At 41.0% G+C, this 26,603-nt stretch overlaps 1 protein-coding gene across 9 annotated transcripts in view; it reads right to left on the reverse strand.

The window, feature by feature from the left end:
* The window catches only part of foxp4 (forkhead box P4), a 150,896-nt gene that overhangs the window by 6,533 nt on the left and 117,760 nt on the right, over positions 1-26,603 (reverse strand). For all 9 annotated transcript variants that reach the window (XM_053674178.1, XM_047149400.1, XM_053674180.1 and 6 more), the window contains 8 exons: positions 18,019-18,106; positions 14,143-14,226; positions 11,521-11,722; positions 11,316-11,392; positions 10,711-10,812; positions 6,173-6,294; positions 4,367-4,433; positions 178-350 (listed from right to left, as the gene is read on the reverse strand). In XM_053674178.1, the coding sequence (XP_053530153.1) occupies positions 178-350; positions 4,367-4,433; positions 6,173-6,294; positions 10,711-10,812; positions 11,316-11,392; positions 11,521-11,722; positions 14,143-14,226; positions 18,019-18,106 (915 nt within the window). The remainder of the gene's footprint in view (positions 1-177; positions 351-4,366; positions 4,434-6,172; positions 6,295-10,710; positions 10,813-11,315; positions 11,393-11,520; positions 11,723-14,142; positions 14,227-18,018; positions 18,107-26,603) is intronic.

A 26,603-nucleotide genomic window follows, 5' to 3' on the forward strand; every position in this document is an offset into this window, starting at 1 on the left:
ATTTCACCTTTATACTCTCAGGTGACCTGTGATATGTAGTTTCACAGTGAAGTATTCAGAATTTGAATTTTGGTAAGATTTGGAGGAAAATGCAGATTTGTGAGGCATGTAAATGTATTTGTTTGTGTGTGTGTGTGTGTGTGTGTGTGTGTGTGTCTATATCTTGTCCTGTCTTACCCATATTGTTGTGGAGACAGGCCGGGGCTGCAGCTGCCATTGCTGTTCACCTGTTCCACGGTGCTGCTCACATCATCATGACCTATGTGCAGCATGTTGAGGCTGGCTCCTGTGTTGTTGTTTATCAGCGTGGGGCTGTTCAGGAGGCTCAAACTGCTCTCCGCCAGTGCCGCCTGCACACACACAGACACACCTATTAGTGATGCGTGCTAATAATAGAAATCATGCAGTGGGTGGAGATATCACATTCATGATACAGTGTCAACTTAAAACTTCACATTCGAGCATGTATGCCTGGACCAGCAGGCACAGGTCAGAGTAGGCAGTGAGAGGATTTATAGTCGTATTAAAGTTGAGAGGCGGTGGAGGCACTTTGTGAACAGGTAGTGACTTGCATTACAGGAGTACAAAGCTGGCCTGTTTTATGACGGACGCTCTGTACAGGCCTGAACATTTCCACGCTTTTAACTGATGTTCAGACGCCGTGTTTCTACTCCTGTATTACCTGTAACGCTGCATCTCAGAGCTTGCTCAGTGTACCCAACGTCAACAAGAAAAAACACGGTGAAGCAGCTTTCCGTTTTTATTTTGTTTATTTTATTCTGGTTTCTTTTATTACACCTTAAAAATAATCTAATGATTTACCAGTTGAGATCAGAAAGGCAACTACAGTAGATGAATTTCAAAAATAGCTAGTAACATTTAGGCTTCATCACATCTTTTCTTGTTGACATTTACAATTCCCTCTGTTTAAGTTTTTTAAACATGGCTGGTGTCTGGTGGCCTTTTGATGGAATCTCACTGAACATGTTAAAGTATTTTCATAACAGCAGTTAATAAAGGCACAAAAGCTGACTAATCAGAAATTTCGTACTAAATGCACTGCTAATTTAATGCCAGTGCAATACTTAAAGATTGATGAAGCTGAGTCGATGGGAGCACTGGGAGTGCAGGTTGAGACATGTCACCACTAGGGGTCCCCTCACTTCCACACAGCAGACGCACAACAGCTCGGCTCTGCTCAGAGGCTTCGCTCAGACGTGCGTCCTTTCAAATGTTTTGAATCCTCAGCTACTCAGACTGATGTTTTTAGTCACCTTAGAGCATGCTTACTCATGGCCTTATTATTATTATTATTATTACTACTACTACTACTACTACTACTTCAAAACTATGTTACGAAAGACAGCATTAAAAAAAAACTAAGACTCAATTCATAGAAAAGTAAAAAATAAATAAATAAGTCAACAGTTTGTACCATTTACCACCATATACAAATGAATAACTTGCTGAAATCTTATGCCAACACATAAAATTGATTTGTTCCTAGTTTGAGAAATGGAAAAAGGGTTTAATAGTATAAGGGAAGTGTAAAGTGATGGTTGGCGGGATTAAAAAAAAACACACATATTGACATTTTAATGCTGAGACGAAAGGAGTTCTGGTCAGTGTCTCCCATTTTGGCGTAGTGGTTTCAGAATAAGCAGAGTTGGGAACTTTATGTGCATTTCATGCCAACCCAAATGGCTACGACGTGCCAAAACGTGGAGCCAAGAACGAGAGGGCGAAAAATAGGCGTCCGTATCGTTTTCAGAGGGAAAGGGTGGAGGTGGGACATGCAGACCGTGTCAGACCTGATCGAAAATAATGTTTTTTTTTGTTTTGTTTAAAGAAAATGACAAAACGAGAAACAATCGACATTTATAGACATGGTAAAATGCTTAAGTGTGTGCCATCTATTCATACTGACGTGCTGATGATGACACATTAAATCTGCAAAGCTACATCTCAACAAGTTAAGTAAAGTCTACAGTATACCGGGAATAATATTCATGTGTGATCAGAGAACATTCATTATGTGCAATAAGCTTCTTTTATACACAATATACAACAGGACAGATATCAGCTGACTCTTGTATTCGTCATCCAGTCACGTAATGGTGTTTGTTTCACACGATGAAGTCACATGATATAAGCATGATTTGTTTAAGGGGTGCACATTTTTATGTCCCCTATGATTCCCCCTATGTGGTTTTTAATCCATGGTGCCATTATAAAATCCTTCTCTGTGCATCGTGATTATAATACTAATGGTTTATCACTTCCTGTTAATCACTTTTAAAGCATAACCTAAAACACCGTACCTTGGCTCCGGCATGTCTAACGCTGAGCCGGAGCCTGGGTATTTCAGCGACGGCAACATCGAGGCACAAATGCTTTTGAGAAGAAACACACAGTTGACCTGCTGAGTTCACGCTGCCCTTTCTGAATTATGTAGAAGTTCTGCCGCTTGCTCGAGTGTTCTCCATTTCCTCCAAATCAGGAAGGAAACATGCGTTAGGATTTCACATGTTCATTGTATTCCTGAAATATTTTATCTTGGTATGACACGGCCTGACTCGTGTTCAACTTTTTTTTTTTTCTCCTTTTTATTTATAAAATCCGCAAACAGTTGCTTTCAAAGTCAAGGCACAGATCGGTGTTTGTCATCTTTAAATCTGCTAGCTAACGTAGATCGTTTCTAATGTACACATGCTGTACGTGCTAGCCTAACCGTAACTCAAAAAAAAAAAAAAAAAACAGTTTGGCCAAAATTATATTATTTTTTAGATGTATTATTACTTTTAAAAAAATATGACATGCTTCTCATCATGCTTGTTTTATTTCTTTAAATGACTGTTTTATTTTTTTAGAATTAAAATTTTTTTCAGACTTACTTCATATTGTGTTTATTTTATTGCTTTAAATCTAAGTATTGATTTCCCCCCCCTCGCCACTAATATTGTTACATATATGTTCAGTGTTCTTCCACTGACCTGCCAAGTAGTCAACGTTTCATGTTTAAAAACTAAAACATGTACTGATATTCTACATCTTGAACAAAACCTAAAAGATAGTTATACTAATTCTCCTTATGTTAGTTGCTGTTCATGTGCTGATTAACAACACTCCATTTACGGTTTACATTTTTAACACGACGTGTGTCGTAGTGTGTTAAAACTGTTTTCAAAGGAAGCACATGTCCAGCACATAGTGTTAAACTGTCCAACGTCTTTCACTTTGAATGAATTCTAACTTTCAGTGGATGTAATAAAGTGCGCTTTAGAAATGACATGAACCGAGTCTGTTTTCCAGCGTGTTATGATGTGTTTAGCTCAAAAGATTACAGCGTTAATTCTAACATTTGTGTGAAGACGCACTGCATGTTGAAAAGCTCCAAAAATTAAACAAGATTTGTTGTTCTTAACTGGATATATAAATAGTTGCTCCTTTTATTAAAGTAAAAGAAAAAAAAAACCAAAGAACTTAACACCATTTTTCTTGCTGAGGCTCTGTTGTGTAAATCCGTGCAGCTCTTTTGTTTAAGGTTTGTTTATCTGTGGCCTTTTCGGGATGAGCGGTCCCATTTCCATAGTGATGGCCTGCGGGGTTAGTGAGGGACAAACTGGGCCGAGATGAAGCGTAGGTGTGTGTGTGTGTGTGTGTGTATGTGTGTGTGGCCGTGATTAGCTGGGCTGTTTGTTTTTCAGGCGCCGACATTGCTTGTCCTGTGAGGAGATGGATGGGTACAGACCTGACAGAGAGTGAGTAAGCAGGACACACACACTCACACACAGTCTCACACACAGTCTCACACACACACACACACACACACAAACACACTTACAGACTGAGCACACAGGGGCTGACCTCCCAGATCCATCTCTGTTCCCTCACAGTGCGGGAAAGACACACATACACACACGTACTAAGACACACAAAGTCACACTCACATGAACCCATGAACCTTACAGAACCGTACAGCTTCAGTACATCATGCACACACACACACACACACACACACACACACACACACACACACACACACTCACACTACTGAGGTTTCTGAACACTGACTGAAATAACATAAGCCACATGACACAGTGGCTTTCAAATGGATTTTCTAGGACAGACACTAATTTTATGCTGTGACCTTAATTGACAAATACTTGATGCTATAAATCACAGCTCAGTGTGTGTGCGTGCGTGTGTGTGTGTGTGTGGCGGGGAGGACACGAGAGGAGGTTTGGGAGAACGTGCTAATTAGTGGAGGAAATTGATATCAGGGCCCTTGCGCTCTCGATCCGGCCGTGTGTGTGTACAAGGAGCGAGCGATATCTAACAGACACACACTCTTACACACACTCACCTGGTAGCTGGCATTCAAGGAGCCAAAGCCCAATCCAGAAATCATGTTTTTCACCAGAGTGGGACTTCTGGAAAAGAGAGAGAGAGAGAGAGGATGAGGATGAGAAATGAGTAATATGGTTGGAATAATTACAGGCACAAAGAAAAGAAAACTGACGATTGGCAGTTTCACTCCAGCATTTTGTATGCGTCCATGCAGACCCGCAAACATAAACTGAGAACTGAGCTGACTCTGCACTTATTCTCTCTGACAGTGTATTGTTGTGTACACACACACACACACACACACACACACACACACACACACACACACACACACATCATGTGTGCTACAGGACACGAAATCTGGTGGGTAATTTGCCGTCATCGCTCTGTCAGGTCTCGAACATCTGTTTGCTCAAACGTAAGCAGGCATGCTTCTCTGCCCTGCATCTGCTTGCCTTGTGCACTAAATGCTAAAGACACTGAAGGGAAACACGCACACACACACACATACACACAACGGACCGTTGTGATTCCTCTGAAGTAAAACGGTAATGATAGGAAGCTTATTAAGGCAATCTTGCATGCCAATAACGATTACCACATTGCTACACCTTAGACTAGCACCCGATCCGTATGCAGTTTTATTAAGAATATACCAGATAAACGAACTTATTACACTTATTACAAGTGTACAGAGAGCTACAGTAGGAACCTCAGCTATGTTGCAGGAATGCGAGTGCTGACTTCAGGAATCAGCTTCACTGATAGCTGGCATTAATCCATTCTGCCTAAAGGCTCCATTTTCATGATCGTAACTCAAAGTAAATATCAGAGATACGATCACAGGGTTTGCACCTGGCTGTGCCTGATAGATTCTCGTGTTTATGTAACCATCGGCAAAAGCTGCACCTTATTATGGGAAGGTGTGGTTAGGCAAGCAGCTGCAATAGTTAATCAATTTCGCTCCTTTCATTCGGTCTGTGAGCTAGGAAATCACAGCAGTGGCTATATACTGTATAAATGTTCAGCAAGTAATAGTAAGAAAATGCTGAGGAAAAATCTGGTGTGATGCTACTTCATAATTAGCAGCTCCTCAATTTTTACTTTTATTTTTTTACCAATCAAAGAGACCCCACCTTCTTGTTTTCTATTGGATTACAAGACCAGGGCACTCTTTTCCCTTTCACTGAACAACCTTTTCTTCCAGGCAATATTATTCATGTTTGCTATGGCCAATGATTTATCTAGAAAGGCAAGAAATTGTGTTTCAGCACTGTTGCTTAATGCTTTCATAATGACAGATTTCACTTAAGAGTTCGCACAATGTTTTTTTTTTTCCTGTCTTGTTTACTTAAAGCACTATGATGTAGTGTTAATATGCTGATCATTTTACTAAAACTGAAAAGTGGAGCTTGCTAGACGTTTTGCACTCAGAGATCGCTGTCTGCTTAACGAAGCTGAAGGGGCGGAGCCACCAAAGGTTTAAAACTTTCCAGAAAGACCAGAGCAGTGAGCAAAAACGCCACTACACCATGGATGCACAGTAAGAGCAAAACATTTCAATGAGACATCATGACCAAAAATGGTAAATGCGGTACGTATTGGCACCTCTGAATGGCAATACATTTGGCAAGTTTAATTACAAGTCAGACAATTCGTGTCAATTACATGATGTTCATTGACTTTATGTAGCCGCAAAGGAGTTGTGTGTATTAGTCATGACATGGATGTGATAAAACCTATAAGCATTTTCTTAAAAAGGTAGGAAAACACTGTTCTGAAAGAAAAAAAAAAAACAACAACAAAAAAACAAACAACCTACCCGGTCATCTTTGGTGGTCTCCTCTTTTGGTATTCCACTTCGTCCACAGTCCAAACAGCACCCTTGACGTTCTCCACTCGCACAAAGCATTTGTGAAGGCTCAGGTTATGGCGCACGGCATTCTGGGCAAGTCAGGAGAGAGAGAGAGAGAGAGAGAGAGAGAGAGAGATAAACAATTATAAATACTCTAAGATGCGTATGAGACAAAAGGTGCAGCTACAGATGACAATTTGTTAACAGTAACAAGCTTGAATAATTCAGTCTGAATATTTATAGCAAATATGAATGGGAAGAGAACGAGATGCAAAAGAGAGAGAGAGAGAGAGAGAGAGAGAGAGAGAGAGAGAGAGAAGGCACAATAAGCGTTGGTCACATGTTATTGCTTGAAATGCAATTACAGCACTGCTTTGTCTAAACAGTCTTTAATAACGGCATAAATCGTATACCTGCTTTCTAATTAAAAGCCTGCTTGTGGTGATAAGCATAAAAAAAGGTTGCACATTTCAGTTCAATGAGGGATGTGAGTTTATCTCCTCATCTCATATTCCTCCTTGCACACACACACACACACACACACACACACACACACACACACACACACACACACGATTATGCCTTCCACCACAAACACACACACACACACACACACACACACACACACACACAGCACCAATTAAGTGCATATTCCACCGAGTAGCAGTGACACTGGGGTGCCACACCGTCATACCAGTAGGAGAAGCAGAAGAAGAAGAAGAAGAAAAAAAAGCTTTTTGTCTCCAAATGCTAAAAATAAGAAAAAATAAAAAATAAAAGATGCGCCGTTCTTCCCCCACCAGCAAACCCCCAGAATTTTTTTTTTTTTAAATTTCACTAATCAGCCACTATCCAGAATAACACCCCCGAGGGAAGCCCCTTCCTTTTCATCTGCTATTTGTAGTTTGTTCATGCCCAATTTCATTACCAATTTTAATTCGTGTATAATTAAATCCTGTGTATTTTTTCTGACACGCTCCTTTTTTTTTTCCACAGCCCATGAGGGAGGGACTGCTGATGCCGGAATCACTCCTAACCGTAATTACAAGTGCCATAATCAGACGAGGCCTCCCTCCTTTGAATAAATTTCCCGGCGCAGGAGCGATGATGCTTAGTTTTGCAAATTAGTATGACCCCAATTTCAGCCTGCCACCTCGCCAATTTTATTTGCATTCCCATCCGTGATGAAAGACTAATTCTCCCAGTTAAAACATTAGCGGCAATTTAAAGGGGGTCAGCCTCGGCAGACATAAACAAAATGCTTTGCTGGCTGGGTGTGTGTGCGTGGCGTGTGAGAGATGACGGCGTAGATGCTCTGGAGAGGGGCAGCGATATTAGAAAAGATGGAACTCGTGACGTGGGTGTCAAACAGGTCTCGCCTACTCGAGTGGCAGTGCCCGCACAAAGGAACTGGCGTGTCAGACGCCATTTTAGAATCTCATCAGGGTTAGCTATTCCTCTTCCCGTGGCCGTATTAACCGTTTTACAGCAGTTTTAAATACTGATCGGCGTAATGCGGACGTCCAGTTAAACGCTTTCCATCAATTAAACACTCCAGGATATGAGGAACTTTAAAGTGACTAAATTCTGAACAAGGAGGCTAAGTAGTCGATATTCAGTGCAACAGACGTTTAATTCCGCTTGAGTAAACGAAAAAAATTAACCAGACATAACAAGCCTAAATAAATAGCGGTGTTTACAGTAAAGTGGTCCTAGAGCTTCATAGTTCAGACGGTTGTCCCTCTTTGATGCTGTGTTTGAAAAAAAAAATTAAACAAAACAAAAAAAAAAGATTGACTGTTTGGGCTTGAAGTGTAACAAGAAACACTTGACCTGAGATCAAACAGTCGTCTGCAAACGCACGACAGGAGTGTGTGCTGCAAGAAAAGAGCATTAAGATTTATAGATACGAATCATGGTTCTAGGCAAGGTCCATCTTTACACCTAAGGGACAGCCTGTGACTGATCAATGACTTCCCCCTGCTCTTTCCATGAAATATGAATGGCCATTAACCGAGCCGGAGAACATAGAGCCCCATTTCTATATTTAATACCGCAGCCAAACGACTGGCGAGAGAGAGAAAGAGAGAGAGAGAGAGAGAGAGAGAGAGAGAGAGAGAGAGAGAGAGAGAGAGAGAGAGATTGTGTGGATATATTACAATAAAGAGAGGGTGAAAATGGGAGGAAGACAGTGGGAGATGAGAACACGAGGAACTGCATCTATTAATTGTTAAATTTCATAAAAGTGAAATGAGACGTTACAGATATTCAAGCCACCTGTCTTCTCTTTTCTTCTCCTCATCACTCCATCTCTGACCTCTCTAAACTGCTCTCAAGGGCTAAGTCATTGCTACTAAAGGGTCCCCCCCCCCCCCCCCCCATGTCACTTTTTTTTCTTCGTACAGACGGCACCTGACAGAAGTTCTATGAGATCGCAGTACTAAAGTGGCCTTAAAATGTCTTGAGGTTTGCCTAATATTGGCATGGTGTTGTTGACAAGCTACAACAACAATAACAACAACAACAACCAAGTGAGCAATACAGAAGAATGTACAGAAAATTCACTAAAGAGAAAAGAACTGGGAGGAAGTTTCTGTTCTTTTTCAGTGTCGGGTCTTACCTGTCTATGTGAATCACATGTGGTTTAAACACACACACACACACACACACACACACACACAGAGTAGTAGGATGATTATAGGGGGTCAGTGTAGACAAGACATACAAGCTGTGGTGCCCAGAGGAGTACCAGGCTCCTGGGGAGAGATGCAGGGCTGCGATAGAGCGGCACGGTGGAGCAGGACGCTAATCAGCGGACCGAATTAAACCAACTGATAAGGGAGCGACGTGCCCGTGGTGCGATAAAACAACTCTGTTTGTGTGTGTGTGAGTGTGGAGACACGTTTGAGAGTGACAGAGCAGGAGTCCTGGTCTCATGCATTCACATACGGTGAAATGAATTCAGCTATCGGAATAGTTTCAAACTTCAAGGCCATCCAGTTCCATACCAGTTTAGACCTGATTCCTAACTGGTGCTTAGTGAGCATTATGTTGTGTGTGTTCTTGTTTTATATCAAACTTGTATTTTTAGTTTTCAAAGTTCCAAAGGTGTGGTGCACTTTTATTTTTGAAAGTTTTTCTCGCTTTCAGCTTGGGTTTGAGAGCAGAAAATCACAAGGCTGACATTAAACAGTGACATGTAGGCCTTCTGTGAAAAATGAAATTAGCCTAATGAAAAACACACATTCATGCACACACACACACACACACACGCTAAAGCTCATTGCATGGTTTTACTTGCAGTGAAGAGAGAAGAGTGACGCAATCTAGCTTTTAGAAGTCCTCAAGGCTTTTTGTGGATAGTTAAGGGGTTCTTTGCATTCTAAAGTTGTTCAACTTGAACTCCTCTTTGACTGGGAAACACTTTAGGATCTTGGGATTTACACAGAACCATTAAGGTTCCCTCCGGATATAACCGTTTTTCTCCAAAAGTTTTATCCTGTTAGTTGAAAGCTGTGCATTACGACTACGGTATGATTACATTTAACAGGAGTCTTTTTGAAGTGGTTTAATCTGTTTCTTATTATTAACACCTAGACATGGCATATCAACCAGATCTCATGAGAAAATTATTTTTTCAATTCAATCAAGGGCAATTTGGTTGTATTTGATTCAGTTTTACTCTAATTAAATTGTGAGAAAAGGTAGCGATTCACACCTAAGCTGAACCTGCATCTCTTCAAACAAACTGACTTTCTAAGTACCATGAATTTGTCTGAGCACTTCTAAAAAGGAGTATGGTTCTAGCTGTCTAGTTTCTACTTGGACCCTTTTCTGAAAGGGAAAGCTTCTGCTTTCAGTACAGGAATATTGTCTCAGCATCTCAGAATTAACACTTACAGGAGGACGAGCAAAAAAAAAGAAAAAAAAAAGGCGAATATTTCTCCACTACAAAACACCAGGCAGAACGTTGGCCTGCTTTTTCTCCCACAGTCACACAGGAGACAATAGAGACGGCGGATTGGGACAACACAAAAGAGCGGGATAGACAGAACGGAAAAGAAAGCGGGCGGGGTCGTGCCCTGGCCGGTCGGGAACAGAGTTGGCATCATTAATTACGGCTGCATGTTATCAGAATGTGGCCCTTGGCACAGGGGCGGAATTTACTACTGTTTGCATCAGGCAGAACAATGGGGCTGACTCAGTGCGTCTGCGGTTTAGCCATGTTGCTAGGTGGGAGGGAGCAGCCGGCCTTACAGCCAGGACGCTTACTCAATAAAATGACCGTATGAAACACGATTCGAAGGTAAAGCAAACAAATAAACTTTAATCATTTAACTAGAAAGGTTTTCTTAACTTGGCAGGAAACTAAACTAAATCTAAATCTTAATCGAACAGGAGCAAACATCAGGCTGTCTTGTGGCAAAGAAAATTGAAAAAAAGGGAAAAAATAACCCTGAAATCTGCTTACTTTACAGTAGTATGATAACTATTTTATGTCTCACCTTCCAGGTTGCTGTATTTCTCCTGAAATAGGCGAACATTCGTGTAAACCAGTTGTAGATCTCATTGAGAGTCAGCTGTCGCTCGGGGGATTCAAGAATAGCCTAGAGAGAGAGAGAGAGAGAGATGGCGAGAGAGGACGAAAGAGAGAGAGTGAAAGTGATTGAAATGGCTGCTATTAGAGACACATTAGCTGATGAGCCATCTGCAGTCACTGTGCAAGAACTGAAGGTGCGCAATTCAGCATGGCTGACACCGGGCTTGGAAATGATCATAAATCCACAATTATGAACATGAACACACACTCACACACATTCCTCTCTTCCTCGCACACACAGGCTCAGGCACAGAACTCAAACACAAAGTGCAAAGATCCAAATCTAACACCCTGACCCTCAAAACACGTATTTCGCTTTCTGTCCATTTATTTATTTTAGTTCAGTACTAGCGGTCTTTGTTACACATCTGTAGTAAGTATAATATAGCCAAAGCACACTTGGGTAACTTTTTTATAATACAGTACAGCTGGACCCACATGTGTGATTGTTAAATGGTTAGCTTCGGATGGTTGTCTCTGATTATACAGATTCGGGTTCGGGTGACTTACATGCCGTATCAGAGAAGCGTACGTGAAGGGTGGTCTGACGTCAGCGTTTTTGTAGAATTCACAATTCTGCGCGAGCTCTGCCAACAGACAAATAAAACCCCCATACAGTTCAGTTAAAAACTTAATTTAACACATTTCAATAAGGTTATATATATATATATATATGGTGAGTGTGTAGCCAAAGTGTGTGTGTGTGTGCGCTGACCAGATGCAATGGGGGTGCAGTATTTGTCGGAATTGCGCCGGCGGATGGGACCGACACCGTGTAGGCTGGAGGAGCTGATGACGGACGGGCCCTGCCTCAGGGGGGTGATGGGAGCTGCAGCCGAAGTGGGAGGGTGAGGTAAACCCTCGGGGAAAGGCTCGCTGTCCCGCTTCAACAGAGAGGCGCTCGACGCCAAGTTCAGCTACAGAAATGCACAGAGAGAGAGAGAGAAAGAGAGAGAGAGAGAGAGAGAGAGAGAGAGAGGGAAAAGTGAATTTAGATACTACATATGAGCCCTTATATTTTGTCTAGGTCCAAATACACTATTATGAATGATTTAAGTCAACTCTGCAAATTTATTTTTATAATGATCAACATAAATAGTTTGGAAATACGATTTGAATTAAAACTAATAAAATCACAGCTGTTTTTGTTGTTGTTTTTTTTCATATTCATATGCTGAAAATATCATCTTTATGCTCCGGTAAAGTTACTTTTTTAATGATTTGAAGTGTGATTGTTTTTATATTGAATACTAACTTTCTAATGAGCATTTTTTAAATATCATAATTTTAAATATCATACTGTACTACAGAGGATTTTAAGGTTATTTTGATTGTTTGCTAGCAAAAATGTCCCCCCCCCAAAAAAACTTATAAATAAAACTTCATTTTTTTATGCCTAAGGAAAATGAAAAGGGATTTTGTTTGTCTATTTCCCTAAATATTACTGGTCGTGCTAATAATTGGGATGAAAGTAAAATACATTGTGTAAGATTTAGTATGGTCAACAGTTGGTAAGTGATTATAAAAAATCAATTGTATAAATTTCGATCTTTCCTCTCACCACAAAGCTCCTCAGTCGACCACAAAATTGCTTTTTAGAAGTTCAAACACGCTTGGTTTACAGGATCATGCTATCCAGTTTCATTGCGGCTTTGATTCTTACACGCAGTGCTGTACAATAATCTCCTGCCTTCTCATTACAGCGCAGGGAAATATAATCGCCGTAAACTTGCTATCGCTCCCATGCTGAGAGGCGAGCGCCACGCCAGCCACGCCAGGGCCAGTTGGCACACAGGCTCCATTATAAGACAATCCGCTAAGATGGGATTTAAAAAAAAAAAAAACAAATCCCCTTGTGCATCTTTGACACACGTGCATATGCGCCAAAGCTCCTTAGTGGCGCGCAATTAGAGTGATGCAAAAGGAACAAAAACAAAGCAATACAAAAGAGAGGAGGAGGAACACAATCTGGCAACAAACCGCACGTGGCTGTGGTTAGCCGCCCTCGCGAGCGTTGCCCAATTAGCTCTGGCGGGCGTGTGGAGGAGCGCTGGGAGATGGAAGGAGGCTTTTCCAGGGCTGCTTGTTTTCCTCTAATTAAAACCATCACAAGCACGTGCAATAACGGAGAAAGGAGGGGAAGGAGATGTAGCAGCAATGGGTTTGAAGCTAATATGGCGAATTAAACCTCACCCCCACCCCCTCTTTTTTTTTTTTTGCCTCTCCTCACCTCCTCTCATCACCCAGCCAACCTGGCCCATCTCCAGTAATTAGGGGGGCAAAATTGTTTAACAGGTACTTAATTAACACTGGCGCCGTGCCAGCTTGCCATGATGCCCGCTGAACAGCCATGACTGAGAACGACGTCCTCATGAGGGATGACTCTAAGCTCCTCCTCCTTGCTAGCTCAGCGGGCCTCTCTCTCACTTTCTCTCGTCGGTGATCCAGCCCCGACTTGGCACCCCATTACCGTTCTGACGGGACCCCATCGCGTGCATTTGTCTCCAAACAGAACAGGAGACGCCGCCTATTGTTCCACCCCTCCGTCCCGCTTTTTATATCCCTATTCCAAATTAAGACACTCCAGTTCTAATTGTCAATTAATTTCAACATCTTCATATTTTAATAAGACTCCTCATCAATCTTGCCATGAAATATTCATTAGACACCTAATCACTGCGAGCCGGGCTTGCATGGCGGCTAGAGAGAAAAAAATTACGCAGAGCTTTGTATTAACTGAGAAGGTAGCCTACATTTTTTTCTCTCTCTCTCTTTCTCTCTCTCCCTAACACACACACACACACACTCTTACAGACAGCACACACAACCACAACTCATTTCATTTGTGCAGAAGCAGAGACTAGTCCAGCTGTAAGTGATTAGTTGGTGTATGTAGAGCCTAACACTGAGCCTGTGTTTAAACTGCATTTGAGACGCTTGTTTAGACACAAGATTAATGACTCAAGAAAACATGTGTACTCTGATAATCGGTAAACATTTAAGCGTTTGTGTTGCACGCGGTAAAATTCAACAGACAGGCCAGGTCTTTTTTGTTTTCCCTCCATGGCCCTCTACAAAGTAGTGCAAGCGTTCAAAAGTTGCAGGAAAAGAGCAGCGCAATTCCTTAAAAGACCAACAGAGGGCACTGTTTTGACTTTAACCATACACTACACACTACGTTACACTGAGACTGAATTGTTCTGACTTGTTGGACCATACTGAACAATCATTTTATGACCTAATTTGTTTATGGACATGGACGAAAATGCAGGACAAATACTAATGATCCTAAAAGAGGATGCAACGACTGAGGTGGGGTTAAAGGTTGAATACGTACTGGTTGGTTGAAAGGCTTTGGCTCTGATGGACGCATGTGCAGGTGGGTCATCATGGCCTGCAGACGCTCGCTTTCCTTGGCCAGCTGCAGGCAAACACACACACACACACACACACACACAAACACAAATGTTAGTAATGACAGAACGATAAACTACAGAACCATATGAGAGTTTATTCAGTTTCAGAGAGTCAGCATGATTATTTATTCGTTTCTGGGCGTATACAATTTCAGCAAGATTTAAGACTTTCTGGATGAAAACAGAAAGAAAGAAAGAAAATCCCTGAAACACAAAATCTGAATTTTCCATTCAGATGAAAGCTTATGTTGTATGTGATTTATGTGATTGCTGTACATGGGGATCAGTCAAATCAGGAATTTTCTTGCATAAACACAGAATTTAAGATTATTTTATTTTATTTTTCAGATATGTGGGCACATTTGATTACAGCGAGAACCAACAAATCAGACTCGGTCACATGTAATCAATAATATGATTATTACACACTGAGTCTAATAATCATATTATCATACTGCCCTGCTTTTTGAAGTCCTTGTGTATAAATATTATAATTTTTTTGCCTCTTGTCATTCTGCTCTATTTCTGTTCATTACAATCTCCATGTTTTGTTTCTTCAGGTCAAAAAGAGGCATCTTGTGCGCCGCATGGTTTTGCAGTATAGATACCTTTTTATCTCCTCTCTCTGTAAGAGTGAGATAACAGTGTGACTGATGAGAGAATGTAAACTTAATAATAAAAATTGTACATATATAGGGTATTTATGATGTTTTTATGCATGTTATAGATATTTTGGGACGAGAGCTGTCAAGAAATCGGGCCCCATCATCAGTATAAAGTCTACAATGCCTAAACAGTGTAACGAGTTTAAATTCAATTGAGCGGAGGGGCAACAAGAAATGAGATTACATGAGAGAAAAAAGTGAGAGAGCCGGAGAAGACGGCGAGGAAGAGGGAATCTGGATTCCTTCCTGCGGTTGTAATTATGAACCCTAGTCCAGAGCTCAATGAGATCATGTTGCATCTCCCGTTTTATATATATTTAAGTGTGGAATAAAACTCCTCTTTTCCTCATGTGCTCTCTCTTTCCATGCATCTGGACTCATGACTCAGGTAGTCTTGACTGTGTATGATGCTGCTGAACGCTACTTCCTGCATAAACACTACTTCCTGCGCTCATAAACTACAGCCGATGTCTCAACACTCTTCTACGGTAACATCTTACAGGAAAGGTTGATGCTCTCCATAAACAGATGAAACAAATGCGTGTAATCGTTGATATGGTGCAGTTTTGTTTTTTTTATTGTTGAGAGGTCGCTTTCTGTGGAGGCGGATTTGTTTATCCTGTGATGTTTGTTTAGCATTTTTGGAAGGACTCCCCATTGTCGGCACAACTCGGTAAATACAAAAGCAGCATATTTTTTTGTGTCTTAGCAAGAACAGAGAGGCTGGTGACGCAAATGTTGATAAAACGAAAAGGTTTCCTAAAGGTAAACTATAAATGAATAAAAAGCAAAACCCCAGCTTAGCAGCACTGCTCGTTATGTTTTATTCCATACATACAGTGTGTATCTTGTAGAATTGGACAAATTTGACAGATACAGTATAATCACATATAATTAAATCTCAACCAACAAGCAAATATGCCACATGTAATTCTTACAGCACTGAATCAGAACTAAATTGATTACATGAATGTATGGATAAATAGATTTGTACGAAAAGATACATTTTCATGTTAAAGTCAGGAGTGGATGAACAGATGGATCCATTACCGATCCTGTAATGCCGAACGTACAATAAACTATATGACATCTTTCCCGTTTCCAGGAGGTTGTACTGTAACTCTACCGCAGGATGTAGTGTATGGTTTATATCAGTATTAGATGATGTAATGCTTTGCAAAGCGTGCTATGATTTCCACAACTAGTTAAATAAACCCAGTTCCTGGTAATGCACTCAGACCTCTGGACTGGGCATTACAGTTATAAATGACAATATTAATTATTTAATAAAGAACACTCCATTCCATATTGCAATATATTTCACCACTGCAGTCACGACTAAAACAACCAGCGTAATGTAATTTGGAAATTCCAAATAATGCAGCGTATTTATTCCACAGGCCCTTCAGCACACAGCCGCAGATCTCAGCTGAAGAAAAGGTTCCTGTTGTTAACCCTTATTTAAAGATAGTTTCCCCCCTTTCTGTTTCCCAATCTGTTTGTGTTCCGCTAGCACCGGCCTGTTTATTTGCCCATTAGATAATCTGCGTGTAACAAGGCAGAGAGCAACCTTGGAACAAGATGGAGATAAACACCAACATACTTTTTCTTATTTTTTCATCAGGATGAGTCTGGAAGGCTTGTTTTTACAAGCATTTTATTTTTAGGAATGAACAGAAGGACTGTGAAGTATAGCGCGATAGATATGGTGAGTGTGCTAATTGAAGAACTGAAGTCCTAATGTGAGCCATCATGGTGTAAAACCCTGCCAACTGGGCTATCTCACTAGTCTTTAGGAAAGAAAAGCCCCCGCTCCATGCTCTGACAGCTTACCTCGCTCATGTCGCTGTGCATTACAGTCTGCAACTGCTTATGTGTGTGTGTGTTTCTCTCCCAGACTATATTTCCTGTAGCTGCTGGGTTTTTTCTTAATGCGACCTAATGGTGTGTCAGTTTGCGCCATCGCTAAACATCACTACACATTCTCCAGACAGCATCAACATCCAGTCTGATCACTGGATAACATCTCACCAGTTTGATGTGCGCTAAACGTTTGACTGACAGTAAGACGGATACGTGTTAGCAGTCAATTTGACCTGGAGGAAGAACTTTTGCTTGGCATAACGAGGCCTTTTTTTGGGTTGAAAGTGATAGTCAAGTAAGAAATAAAACACAAAGAGACATACTGTTATAAGAAAAATATTGATTATTGATTATTTTCCAATAACGGCACATCTTGAAGTGCTTTAATAACCACTGCAAATGGCCTATGATTATTTTTTGAACAACGTGTAATGCATTTGATCCATTTATAGTTACATTTAATGTTGGGGAATGTCCGGGTGACAAGTTAGTTCCTGCCACTTATGTTACAACAGCTATAAACCGTCAGTCTGTCACCAGCCTCTCTTTTTTCCTCTCTCTTGAAGTTAATAAGGCAAAAATGCAGGTTGTCATGTTACTGAGAAAGTGCTGACGCTGGAGACTCCTTCCATAAAGGTCAAATTAACTGCTCCACGTAGAAAGTTTCGACATCCATTTTCCATACTGCTTATCCTACACAGGGTTGTGAGGAGCCTGGAGCCTATCCCAGGGAACTCGGGGCACAAGGTGGGGGACACCCTGGACGGGACGCCAAACCATCGCAGGGCACAATTACATACACACACACTCACACACCCTTTCACACACTATGGACAATTTGGAAATGCCAATCAGCCTACAATGCATGTCTTTGGACTGGTGGAGGAAACCGGAGTACCTGCAGGAAACCCCCAAAGCACCGGGAGAACATGGAAACTCCATGCACACAGGATGGAGGCGGGATTTGAACCACTAACCCTGGAGGTGTGAGACAAACATTCTCACCACTAAGCCACTGTGATAGATTACGTGGTGTGTCCACTATACACGTCCCTGTGTGTATAATGCATTAGAACAAGTGCATTGATATAAACCGGTTATTTGAATTACCCATGATATGACTGCTTACGGCAGCTCTGTGGTATGAAATAATATAATTTTGGATTGCATTTCTGTGTAATACCAAATATATATATATATATATATATTCCCTTTCTATATAAGGAAACGGTTTGTGTGTGTGTGTGTGTGTGTGTGTGTGCATCTAACCTGTATCTCCAATTGCTGAACGACCTGCATCTGCACCCGACACTGGGCTGTACTGCGGTCGTCCAAGGCATGTTCACTGTTGAGGTGTCTGAGAGAGAACAAGAGAGAAGACACAGGAAAAACAGTTAATCCTCACGTTCAAGATTTGTCAAAATACATATAAGTAAGCTTGATTTTTTTATTTTTTATTTATAGATATACAACTGGTTGCAGCAAAATACAGTGCCCTCCACTATTTTAGTCTTGGTAAATATGAGCAGAGAAGGCTGTGAAAAATTCTCTTTACACTTTAACCTTTTGATCTTTTGTTAAAAAAATTCACAACCATACTCTGCTCTCATGGATATCAAGCAACTGCAAACAAAGCACGTTTTAGTCAATACTTTGTGCTACCTCCATTTGCCAAGATAACAGCTCTGAGTCTTCTCCTATAATACCTGATGAGGTTGGAGAATACATGGCAAGAGATCTGAGACCAATCTTCTATAAAGAATCTCTCCAGATCCTTCAAACTTCGAGGTCCATGCTGGTGGACTCTTCACTTCAGTTCACTCCACAGGTTTTCTATGGGTTTGAAGTCAGGGGACTGGGATGGCCATGACAGGACCTTGATTTTGTGGTCAGTAAACCATTTTTGTGTTGATTTTGATGTATGTTTTGGATCATTGTCCTGCTGGAAGATCCAATCACAGCCCAATTTAAGCTTTCTGGCAGAAACAGTCAGGTTTTCATTTAATATCTGTTGATATTTGATAGAGGCCATGATGCCATGTATCCTAACAAAATGTCCAGGTCCTCTGGCAGAAAAGCAGGTGGGGTGCAGGGGGTCTCCTCAACCACCATCAGTGTATAGCATCCACCTGGATAATGAGATGGCAGCCATAGTGCGCCAGAACGCCCACCACACAACCACAAACATTAAAGAGCCACCACCATATTTAACCGTGGGCATGAGGTACTTTTCCATTTGGCTACCTCTTTGTGTGTGCCAAAACCACCTCTGGTGTTCATTGCCAAAAAGCTCAATTTTGGTTTCATCTAATATTTCCAGTTGACTGGAACTTCTTAATTTTTGCCCTGATAGTGGAAATAGGCATTTTCAATGCTTGTGCTATTTTCTTGTAGCCACTTCCCATTTTGTGAAGCTCAACAACCTTTTGCCTCATATCACAGCTATATTCCTTGGTCTTACCCATTGTTATGAATGACTAATGGAATTTGGCCTATGTGTTATCTCATATCTATACCCCTGTGAAACAGGAAGTCATGGTTGAACAAATTCCTGTTCTTGGTCACCCAGGTGTACAAAAATATGTAAAATGGGAATCAATGGGAATTTACATCAAATACATTTTTCTCATATAAATTCATAGGGGTGCCAATAATTGTTGCACACATATATTTAACAAAGATATATTGTTTTGGATATACCTGTGTTTTATTTTCAGTTGTTTAATGTCCATGAGAGCAGAGCATTTTTGTGAATTTTTCTTAACAAAATATCAAATTGTTAAACAGTAAAGACAATTGTTCACAGCCTTCTTTGCTCATTACCAACGTTGCCAATATTAGTAGAGGGCACTATGTGTGTGTGTGTGTGTGTGTGTGTGTGTTTATATATATATATATATATATATATATATATATATATATATAAAACAGTAATAATTTTACTTAAATTTAATGATACTTTTACTAGCAAAATTTTTGGAAAAAACTTTAAATAATTAAAAAGATTAAATTTGATTAAATTTGTGCCATCATTTTGCCCATTTGCCTATCTGCATACAATTCACCTATTCAAATAATATTTGATTGCTTTAGTGTAGTGCATTTGTTGCTGATTCAACCAGCATAGTCATTCATGTGCATTCAAGTGCAGTACCTCAATAATGCATTCTGGATCAGCTACTATTATCCAGTCAGAGCTTTACATAGACATTGTGCTGCTAAGCCGCTAAGCTGGGAGTCAAATTCTGTCCATGTGGTTCATCAATGTGAATCAAACGATTCATAGATGGTGATCAAATCAAAAAGTGTGTTACGGTCTGTAGTAGATCTCTGGCTTACCTTATAAATTCTTATCAAATGAGTGACAGGTATTTTTGGATAGTACTGCATAATACATTTGTAATGTCTTTCTTTATGAAGAATGAAAAATATTGGGAGTAGCCTAATCTGAAGTAAGTGTAAGATTATCATCGCTACACAATGTTTCCACTGGAATTAACATAATGATTTAATCGAAGCTGAAGCAACCTGAAGCCGACAGTGGCACATATCCCCATAGCTGGTTGCATAGTTTAAGAGAAATACGATCATTGATGATTTGTTGGGTTTCCGTGCAATTATTCTACTTACAGATAAAGATGTGCTTCATGCCATTAAATAACGCAAATTCAACTAGACAATACAAATAAACAGTGAAGATGTGTGTGCAAAGGTGTGAGTGTAAATGAGAAATCTAGGTTATGTGACAGGTATTAAAATAACTACTTTGTTTCATGTTTCCATGGTAATATTTTTAAATTTGCCTCTTTACTCTCAGGTCTGAATAACTTGAACGATCACTCTGTTTTATTACAGTTTAACCATTATTATTGGCACAGACCAAACAAAATGATACGGAATAGCAGGAAACTCAACTGCTCACTCTCAGATCATAATCCAGTCATAATCTACAGTATTTATCTATCTATCAGATCAAAATAACACACTCTAAATGAGTGTGTTATTAAAGGCTGGTGCTATTCTTATACATTATACATCTCAAACAAATCTGTAGCCAAAAGTGCACTCTTAAAAATAACGGTTCCATGTAGGACCAAGCCTTATGCCATAGGAGAACCCTTTTAAGTTGCACAAAGAACCTTTTACTCTCAAATTATTTAGAGAAGCATCTAATTACTGGTGCTTTATAGAACCCTTAAATGGTTCTTCACAGCACACAAGGAACTATGTTATCATAAGTTCTCTAAAAAACCCTTAGCTAGTGCTTTAAGGAACCAAAATAAAAGAGATGCCAGGAGAAGCTTTTCCAGTCCCACAAAGAACCTTACAGGGTTCACTTAAACCTGTTAAGGGATGATATGCTACCTTGAAGCACTAATAGACTGCAATGAAGAACCTATAATGAAGCATAAACCATACAACTCAACTCAAGAACCCTATACAATGAAAAGTGGTTCTCGACAAGAATAATGTTCTTTGCAGAACCTATGGTGTGGTAAAGAACCACCGAAGAACCTTTATTTTAAGAGGGTGTCTAATTGGACTGAAGAATTTCGCCCTTTTGTTCCAATAAACTTGATTCATCTACAACTATTCCTTTGCTAAAGTTAAACATTTTCAATAGGATCATGCAAACAAAATCACTTAAATATAGCGTGCTAAATATATTACAAATTTACATAAGTCATTTCAGCACTAAACTCCAAAGGAACCCTTTCACCCGGGCCAAAGAAAAAAACAAAACACAAGAGTTAAACACTACAAACAGAAACGCAAAACCACACTTGAAACTCTATCCAGCTTTGCCTGTAGAAGATCATAAATATACCCAAGGGCTTAAAGAGAAATCTGCCAACATGCTGAGGCATCTTTCACCAACGCATCTGCTGCTATCCGTACGTCTGCTGCCTGCCTCCGTTTAACACACGCAAACACACAAACACACACACAATTTTTTAGGACTGCTTTGGAGACAGATTAGGGCGTATGCAGCGTGTATTTAGTGCTGCAGCCACCGCAGCCTGACAACACACACAAACACGGAGGTCGCATCCAAGCGAAGATGTCCCGGCCAAGCATGACTTCATATAAACAAACAGCCACATCAAAAAATCCAGCCGCTAGATAGTTTGATTATTTTCCCATTCGGAGAAGAGGAGGCTTGTGTCCGAGCTCGTTTGGGCTCTACGTTCAAGGAAACGCTCCACAATGGCGGATTTCCACCCAAAGAAACACTTTTTCGACGCGTGTATAAACTCTATTTCCTGTATTGTGAAAATATAAATAATATTAGCACATGAAAGGGGCAGTGAAAGAGTGTAGTATTGTGTAGTATTGCGTGTGTGTGCTTGGGTGTGGGGAGCATGTAACAATATAGTGTTGGCCAATTGTTTTGGGATAAACATTAGGAGGGGAAACAGGAATACACACACATACACACACACGCACACCACACACAAACCACTTCTTTTTTTCAGTTCTAGAGTGGACTGTTAAATAAGCAAGCATGATAACCCAGTCACGTCGCTTATTAAAAAGAAATAAATAAATGTCACAGATGTCCGAGTCCTATCTTGGAAAAGCAATAAAGACAGAATCGTTTTTTTTTTCTTCTTTCACTTAAACTGTGTTTGGAGAAATAATAATAATAATAAAAAAAGAATCAGTCGCTGCAGATCACGACCTTTATTGAGTGGGAAGGGGAATTAAAAAAACACCTGGATATGATATCATTTGTTTTCAGGGAACAGTCAGTAAATCCAGTTCCCAATCAGAGAGTCATCCAAACCGTGTTTTTCTTCATGAAGCAATCATCTACCTCGCCGAAAACAAAACAAATAGATGACGCCCGGAGAGAGAAGGAGCGAGAACGACGGAGAGTTGATAAGCTGAAAGAGTGCGGGAAAGAGTGATGAAGTCACGGCGAGAGGAGTGCGGAGGATACAAGGGGCTGAAAGTTGGAAAAAAGGAAGGAACAATGTGGAGACATGGGGAATTTGGAGTGAAAAGTATACACAGAAGAGGTTGAAGAGCTTTGGTGTGTGTGTGTGTGTGTGTGTGTGTGTGTGTGTGTGTGTGTGTAGTGACTGTGTCCAGCATATGGAAGGTCTGGGTGTTAAACTGTAAATAACCCGGATAGGGCAGGATAGAAACATGCTGAGAAAGATCACAAGGTCTCCCGCCATTCCCCGTTACAGGAAGAAAACAGTTTAGTGCACACACATACACACACACACACACACACACACACACACACATACACACACACACACACACACACACACACACAAACTTTCCACTTTCTAATTCGCTGATACAGTAGTCCTTTGCCCACTAAGCGCCAACTATGATGTCATAAACCGCAGGTGTGGGAGAGGTCACATGACCACACACCTGGCGGGGTGACATTACCTAGAGTTCAGAGGTCATGAGAAAGCCCAGGGAAGAGAGAAAGGTGTTTGAAGATGTCCTTCAGTGGAAAGAAACTTAAAAAAAACTTTCTCATCCGCACGCTTAAGCCCCATAACGCATCCTCTCTCTGGGGTCCAAAGGTTCGGGGATTAGTTGATCCCATGGGGAAATCCTGATCTTAAAAACCAAAGGCTACATCACACACACACTCACACACACGTACCCCGTTCTCACTGAGATATGCTGAGTCATATCTCATAAGCACTGGTCTACAAATCACTCTCGGTCGAAATCTCCTGCGATCATTCTACTCATCGGGGAATTCCCGAGCCGTCGCAAATCACTCATCCTCTGATCCCAGCATCTTCCGTTATCTCTCCATCACTTAGTGATTGAAGTACAGTAACAGTGTTAGAAATTTCTTTCTTCCACGTTTTTTCTCTCTCTTCAAATCGCGAGGAGGCAGACGCAAGGAAATTAAATGAAAACAATGATGTCATATGCTCCACTAAGCCAGACGCAGATAGCTTTTTTTTCCCCTTCTACATGTGAATGATGATAAAAACATGATCTCACTCTTTGCTTTCCCTTCTCTTTTCTCTCTCTCTCTCTCTCTCTGAACCGAGAGACACACCACATGCTTTATGGCATATAATAAACAGTAGCCGCACTTTTTTTCTTCCGACGGAGCCGACAATGAGGTACTGTTTACTCGCTGGGATCTAAGCTGCATTTACGACGACTGAGTGAAAAAAAAAAATGAAAAAAAAAAAGAAAAAGTCAAGTGCCAACAAAAAAGGCCTGAGTATTCTAACACATGTAGTCTGGACATGCCAGAGAAAACTAAAGATCATTTAAGAGCTCAGGGGCAGGAGAGCGAAAAGAGGGAAAGGACAGGGATTAGTAGTGAATGGGCATTTTATCAAACTTGCACTACTCTATAAGAAAGAAAAAAAAAAAACACAGTAGAGGAACAGACGCTACAAGTGGCAGGCAGCCAGATGGATCTATACAGCAGGGAAAAAAAGTGAGAAGGGGGAGTGAAAAAAAAAAGTCCACCCTATGCTATCTTTCTTCTGATAGCGATGAATAAAAACCGCTGGCTGGGCCACAGAGGGCAGGATTGACAGCATTATCTGTTCCCCCTTCCCTTCCCTCCCTCCATCTTTTTCTTTCCCTCTCTTTCTCTTCCTCTCTTTTCCCCTAACATCCCTTTCTCTGCATGCCCCGGGGCTCTGTGAAACGAGACACCATGCAACCAAACAACAGCTTTGCTTTTAAAACTTTCCCAGACTCCCCGGCTCTTTGATGTTTGTGTCAGCAGCCGTCATCTCTCCGCCACTCCAGCTCCCCCTTAACCCCCTCGCCCGCACTAAGCGCGCTCCTCAGGCCGGTCGCCAGGGACGCTGGCGGGAAATTTGAATAATGTCTTGGAAGAGGCGGAGCCCGTGAGCCCGAGGCTAAACCTCTGCATCTAAAGCGGGGTGATGTGGACGAGACACCTGTCATGTCTGCCAGGTCTAGGGGTTAGTTAGGCCCGGTAAAGGACACACATGGAATGAGGGAATGAGAGCAACACTTTGTACGTGAGCGACTCGTATACAAAAAACCAGAGGCTAACACAGATAAGCTGTCAATATCGTGACAGAAATAAATGAAGTGAGGTCCACAGAGGGGGGGGGGGTTATATTCAAAACGGCATACTACCTCAGTATTGTATTTTACATAACCTCCCTCATAGTAGCATGTGGTGTGCTAGAATTACCATTTGGTTTACTATCGCGTGACTACCTGCCAGTCGAATTCCCTTCAGAATGACCACTGTATTTATCTGTTAACTATTATCAGTCACTGCGACTCGAACTTGTTTAGTGTATGGTTGCACTACTTGTATCGTTCTCCGCTTGATATATCATTTTGCTTGTATTTCCTCATTTGGTAAGTCACTTTGGATAAAAGGCGTCTGCTGAATGAATAAATATAAATGTAAATGTAGTATGAGTAGTATGCATAGTTTGTAATTTCAAATACAGGAGCAGTTTTCATGACTGTTGTGCTGTACTTTGCATATTCCAATTTATTAGAAAACATTTAACAATTAAGAACAATGTTCTCACAGTTAACCGTTGTGACCTTTACGAGGGACATTTTCCCAATATTAACCCATACAGTATCTGCAAACGCTCCTCATGAAAAAAGAAAATCACAAAAGATGAAGAGACGTGTGACACTGGTATTGATATTCCCTTCCTGCTTTACCAATATTGTGACAAATCTGTCATGTTCACTAAACAGAAAGAGAAGAAAGAAAGGAGAGGAAAAAAAGGAAAGGAAGGGAGATACAGAACGAGAAGAGAAGAGAGACTCAGAAGAGGCGTACAGGCCTCTAGGGCAGTGCAGTGACTCAGCCTCATATGACAGGCGGATGTGTCAGCCTTCTTCCGCTGTGAAGTCTCATTATTTTAACACACAAAGACAACGGCGCTGTTTACGGCCCAGTCCTCGCTCTGATCTGCTCCTCTCTTTATCTCGCCGAACCCCCTCCATCCCCAAAGACTGCACTGCGCTCCAAAAGAGCGAGGGATGTGGAGAATAAAGAGGGGGTGGGGGCGGGTGGGGTGGAGAAGAGCAGAGGGAGCTTTCTTTTTGATGTCTTTGCTAGCGTCCGAGAAACAAAGAGCTCTAATTGTAAATGAGCTAATTAAGTAAGCCGCTAACGAAGCGTGAAAACAATTTGCCTGACCCGGCAGAGGGATGCTGGGAAGGAGGGAGTGAGAGAGAGAGAGAGAGAGAGAGAGAGAGAGAGAGAGAGAGAGAGCATGAGAGGGAAAGATGGGAGCAGCGAGTTAATCAGGGCCTGGCAGCTTCAAGAAGTTACAGCTACCTGATGTCTGACACACACACACACACACACACACACACACACACACACACACAAGAGAGAGAGAGAGAGAAGAGGGCAACAGGAAGGAAAGAGGTTTTCAAGGGATATGTCACACCATGGTTGCTCAGTAGGGCATGACCTCTGGACGTGTGTAGACTGGCTTCCTGCACGAGTATTAAGTGCCTCTTTTGGGAAGGAACTCATAAAAGAAGTTAACACTGAAGACTGAGAGAAAAAAAAACCTCATCGAGATCAAATTTCTGAATATTTTACCTTCATAATTCATTGATTTAGTCAGAAGGACAGGTAAGGTGAAATAAAAATGGAATGAAAGCTACATTTTAATCCACATTTACTCTACGCTAGATATCAATGAATGTTCCAAATTGGGCAAAATACTAAGTCATTTTTTTCATGGTTGTCTCATATGAATATACGTCTAGTATCTGGATTGGACCACATGCACTTGTAGAGCATTGTACACTTGTAGTCAATGAAGTGCCCAAGTATTGAAATGTAGACAGATTAAAATGTAATGAGAAACTCAGCTTCTAACATC

Source organism: Ictalurus punctatus, chromosome 21 (genome assembly GCF_001660625.3).
Source record: "Ictalurus punctatus breed USDA103 chromosome 21, Coco_2.0, whole genome shotgun sequence".
NCBI classification, from domain to species: domain Eukaryota; kingdom Metazoa; phylum Chordata; class Actinopteri; order Siluriformes; family Ictaluridae; genus Ictalurus; species Ictalurus punctatus.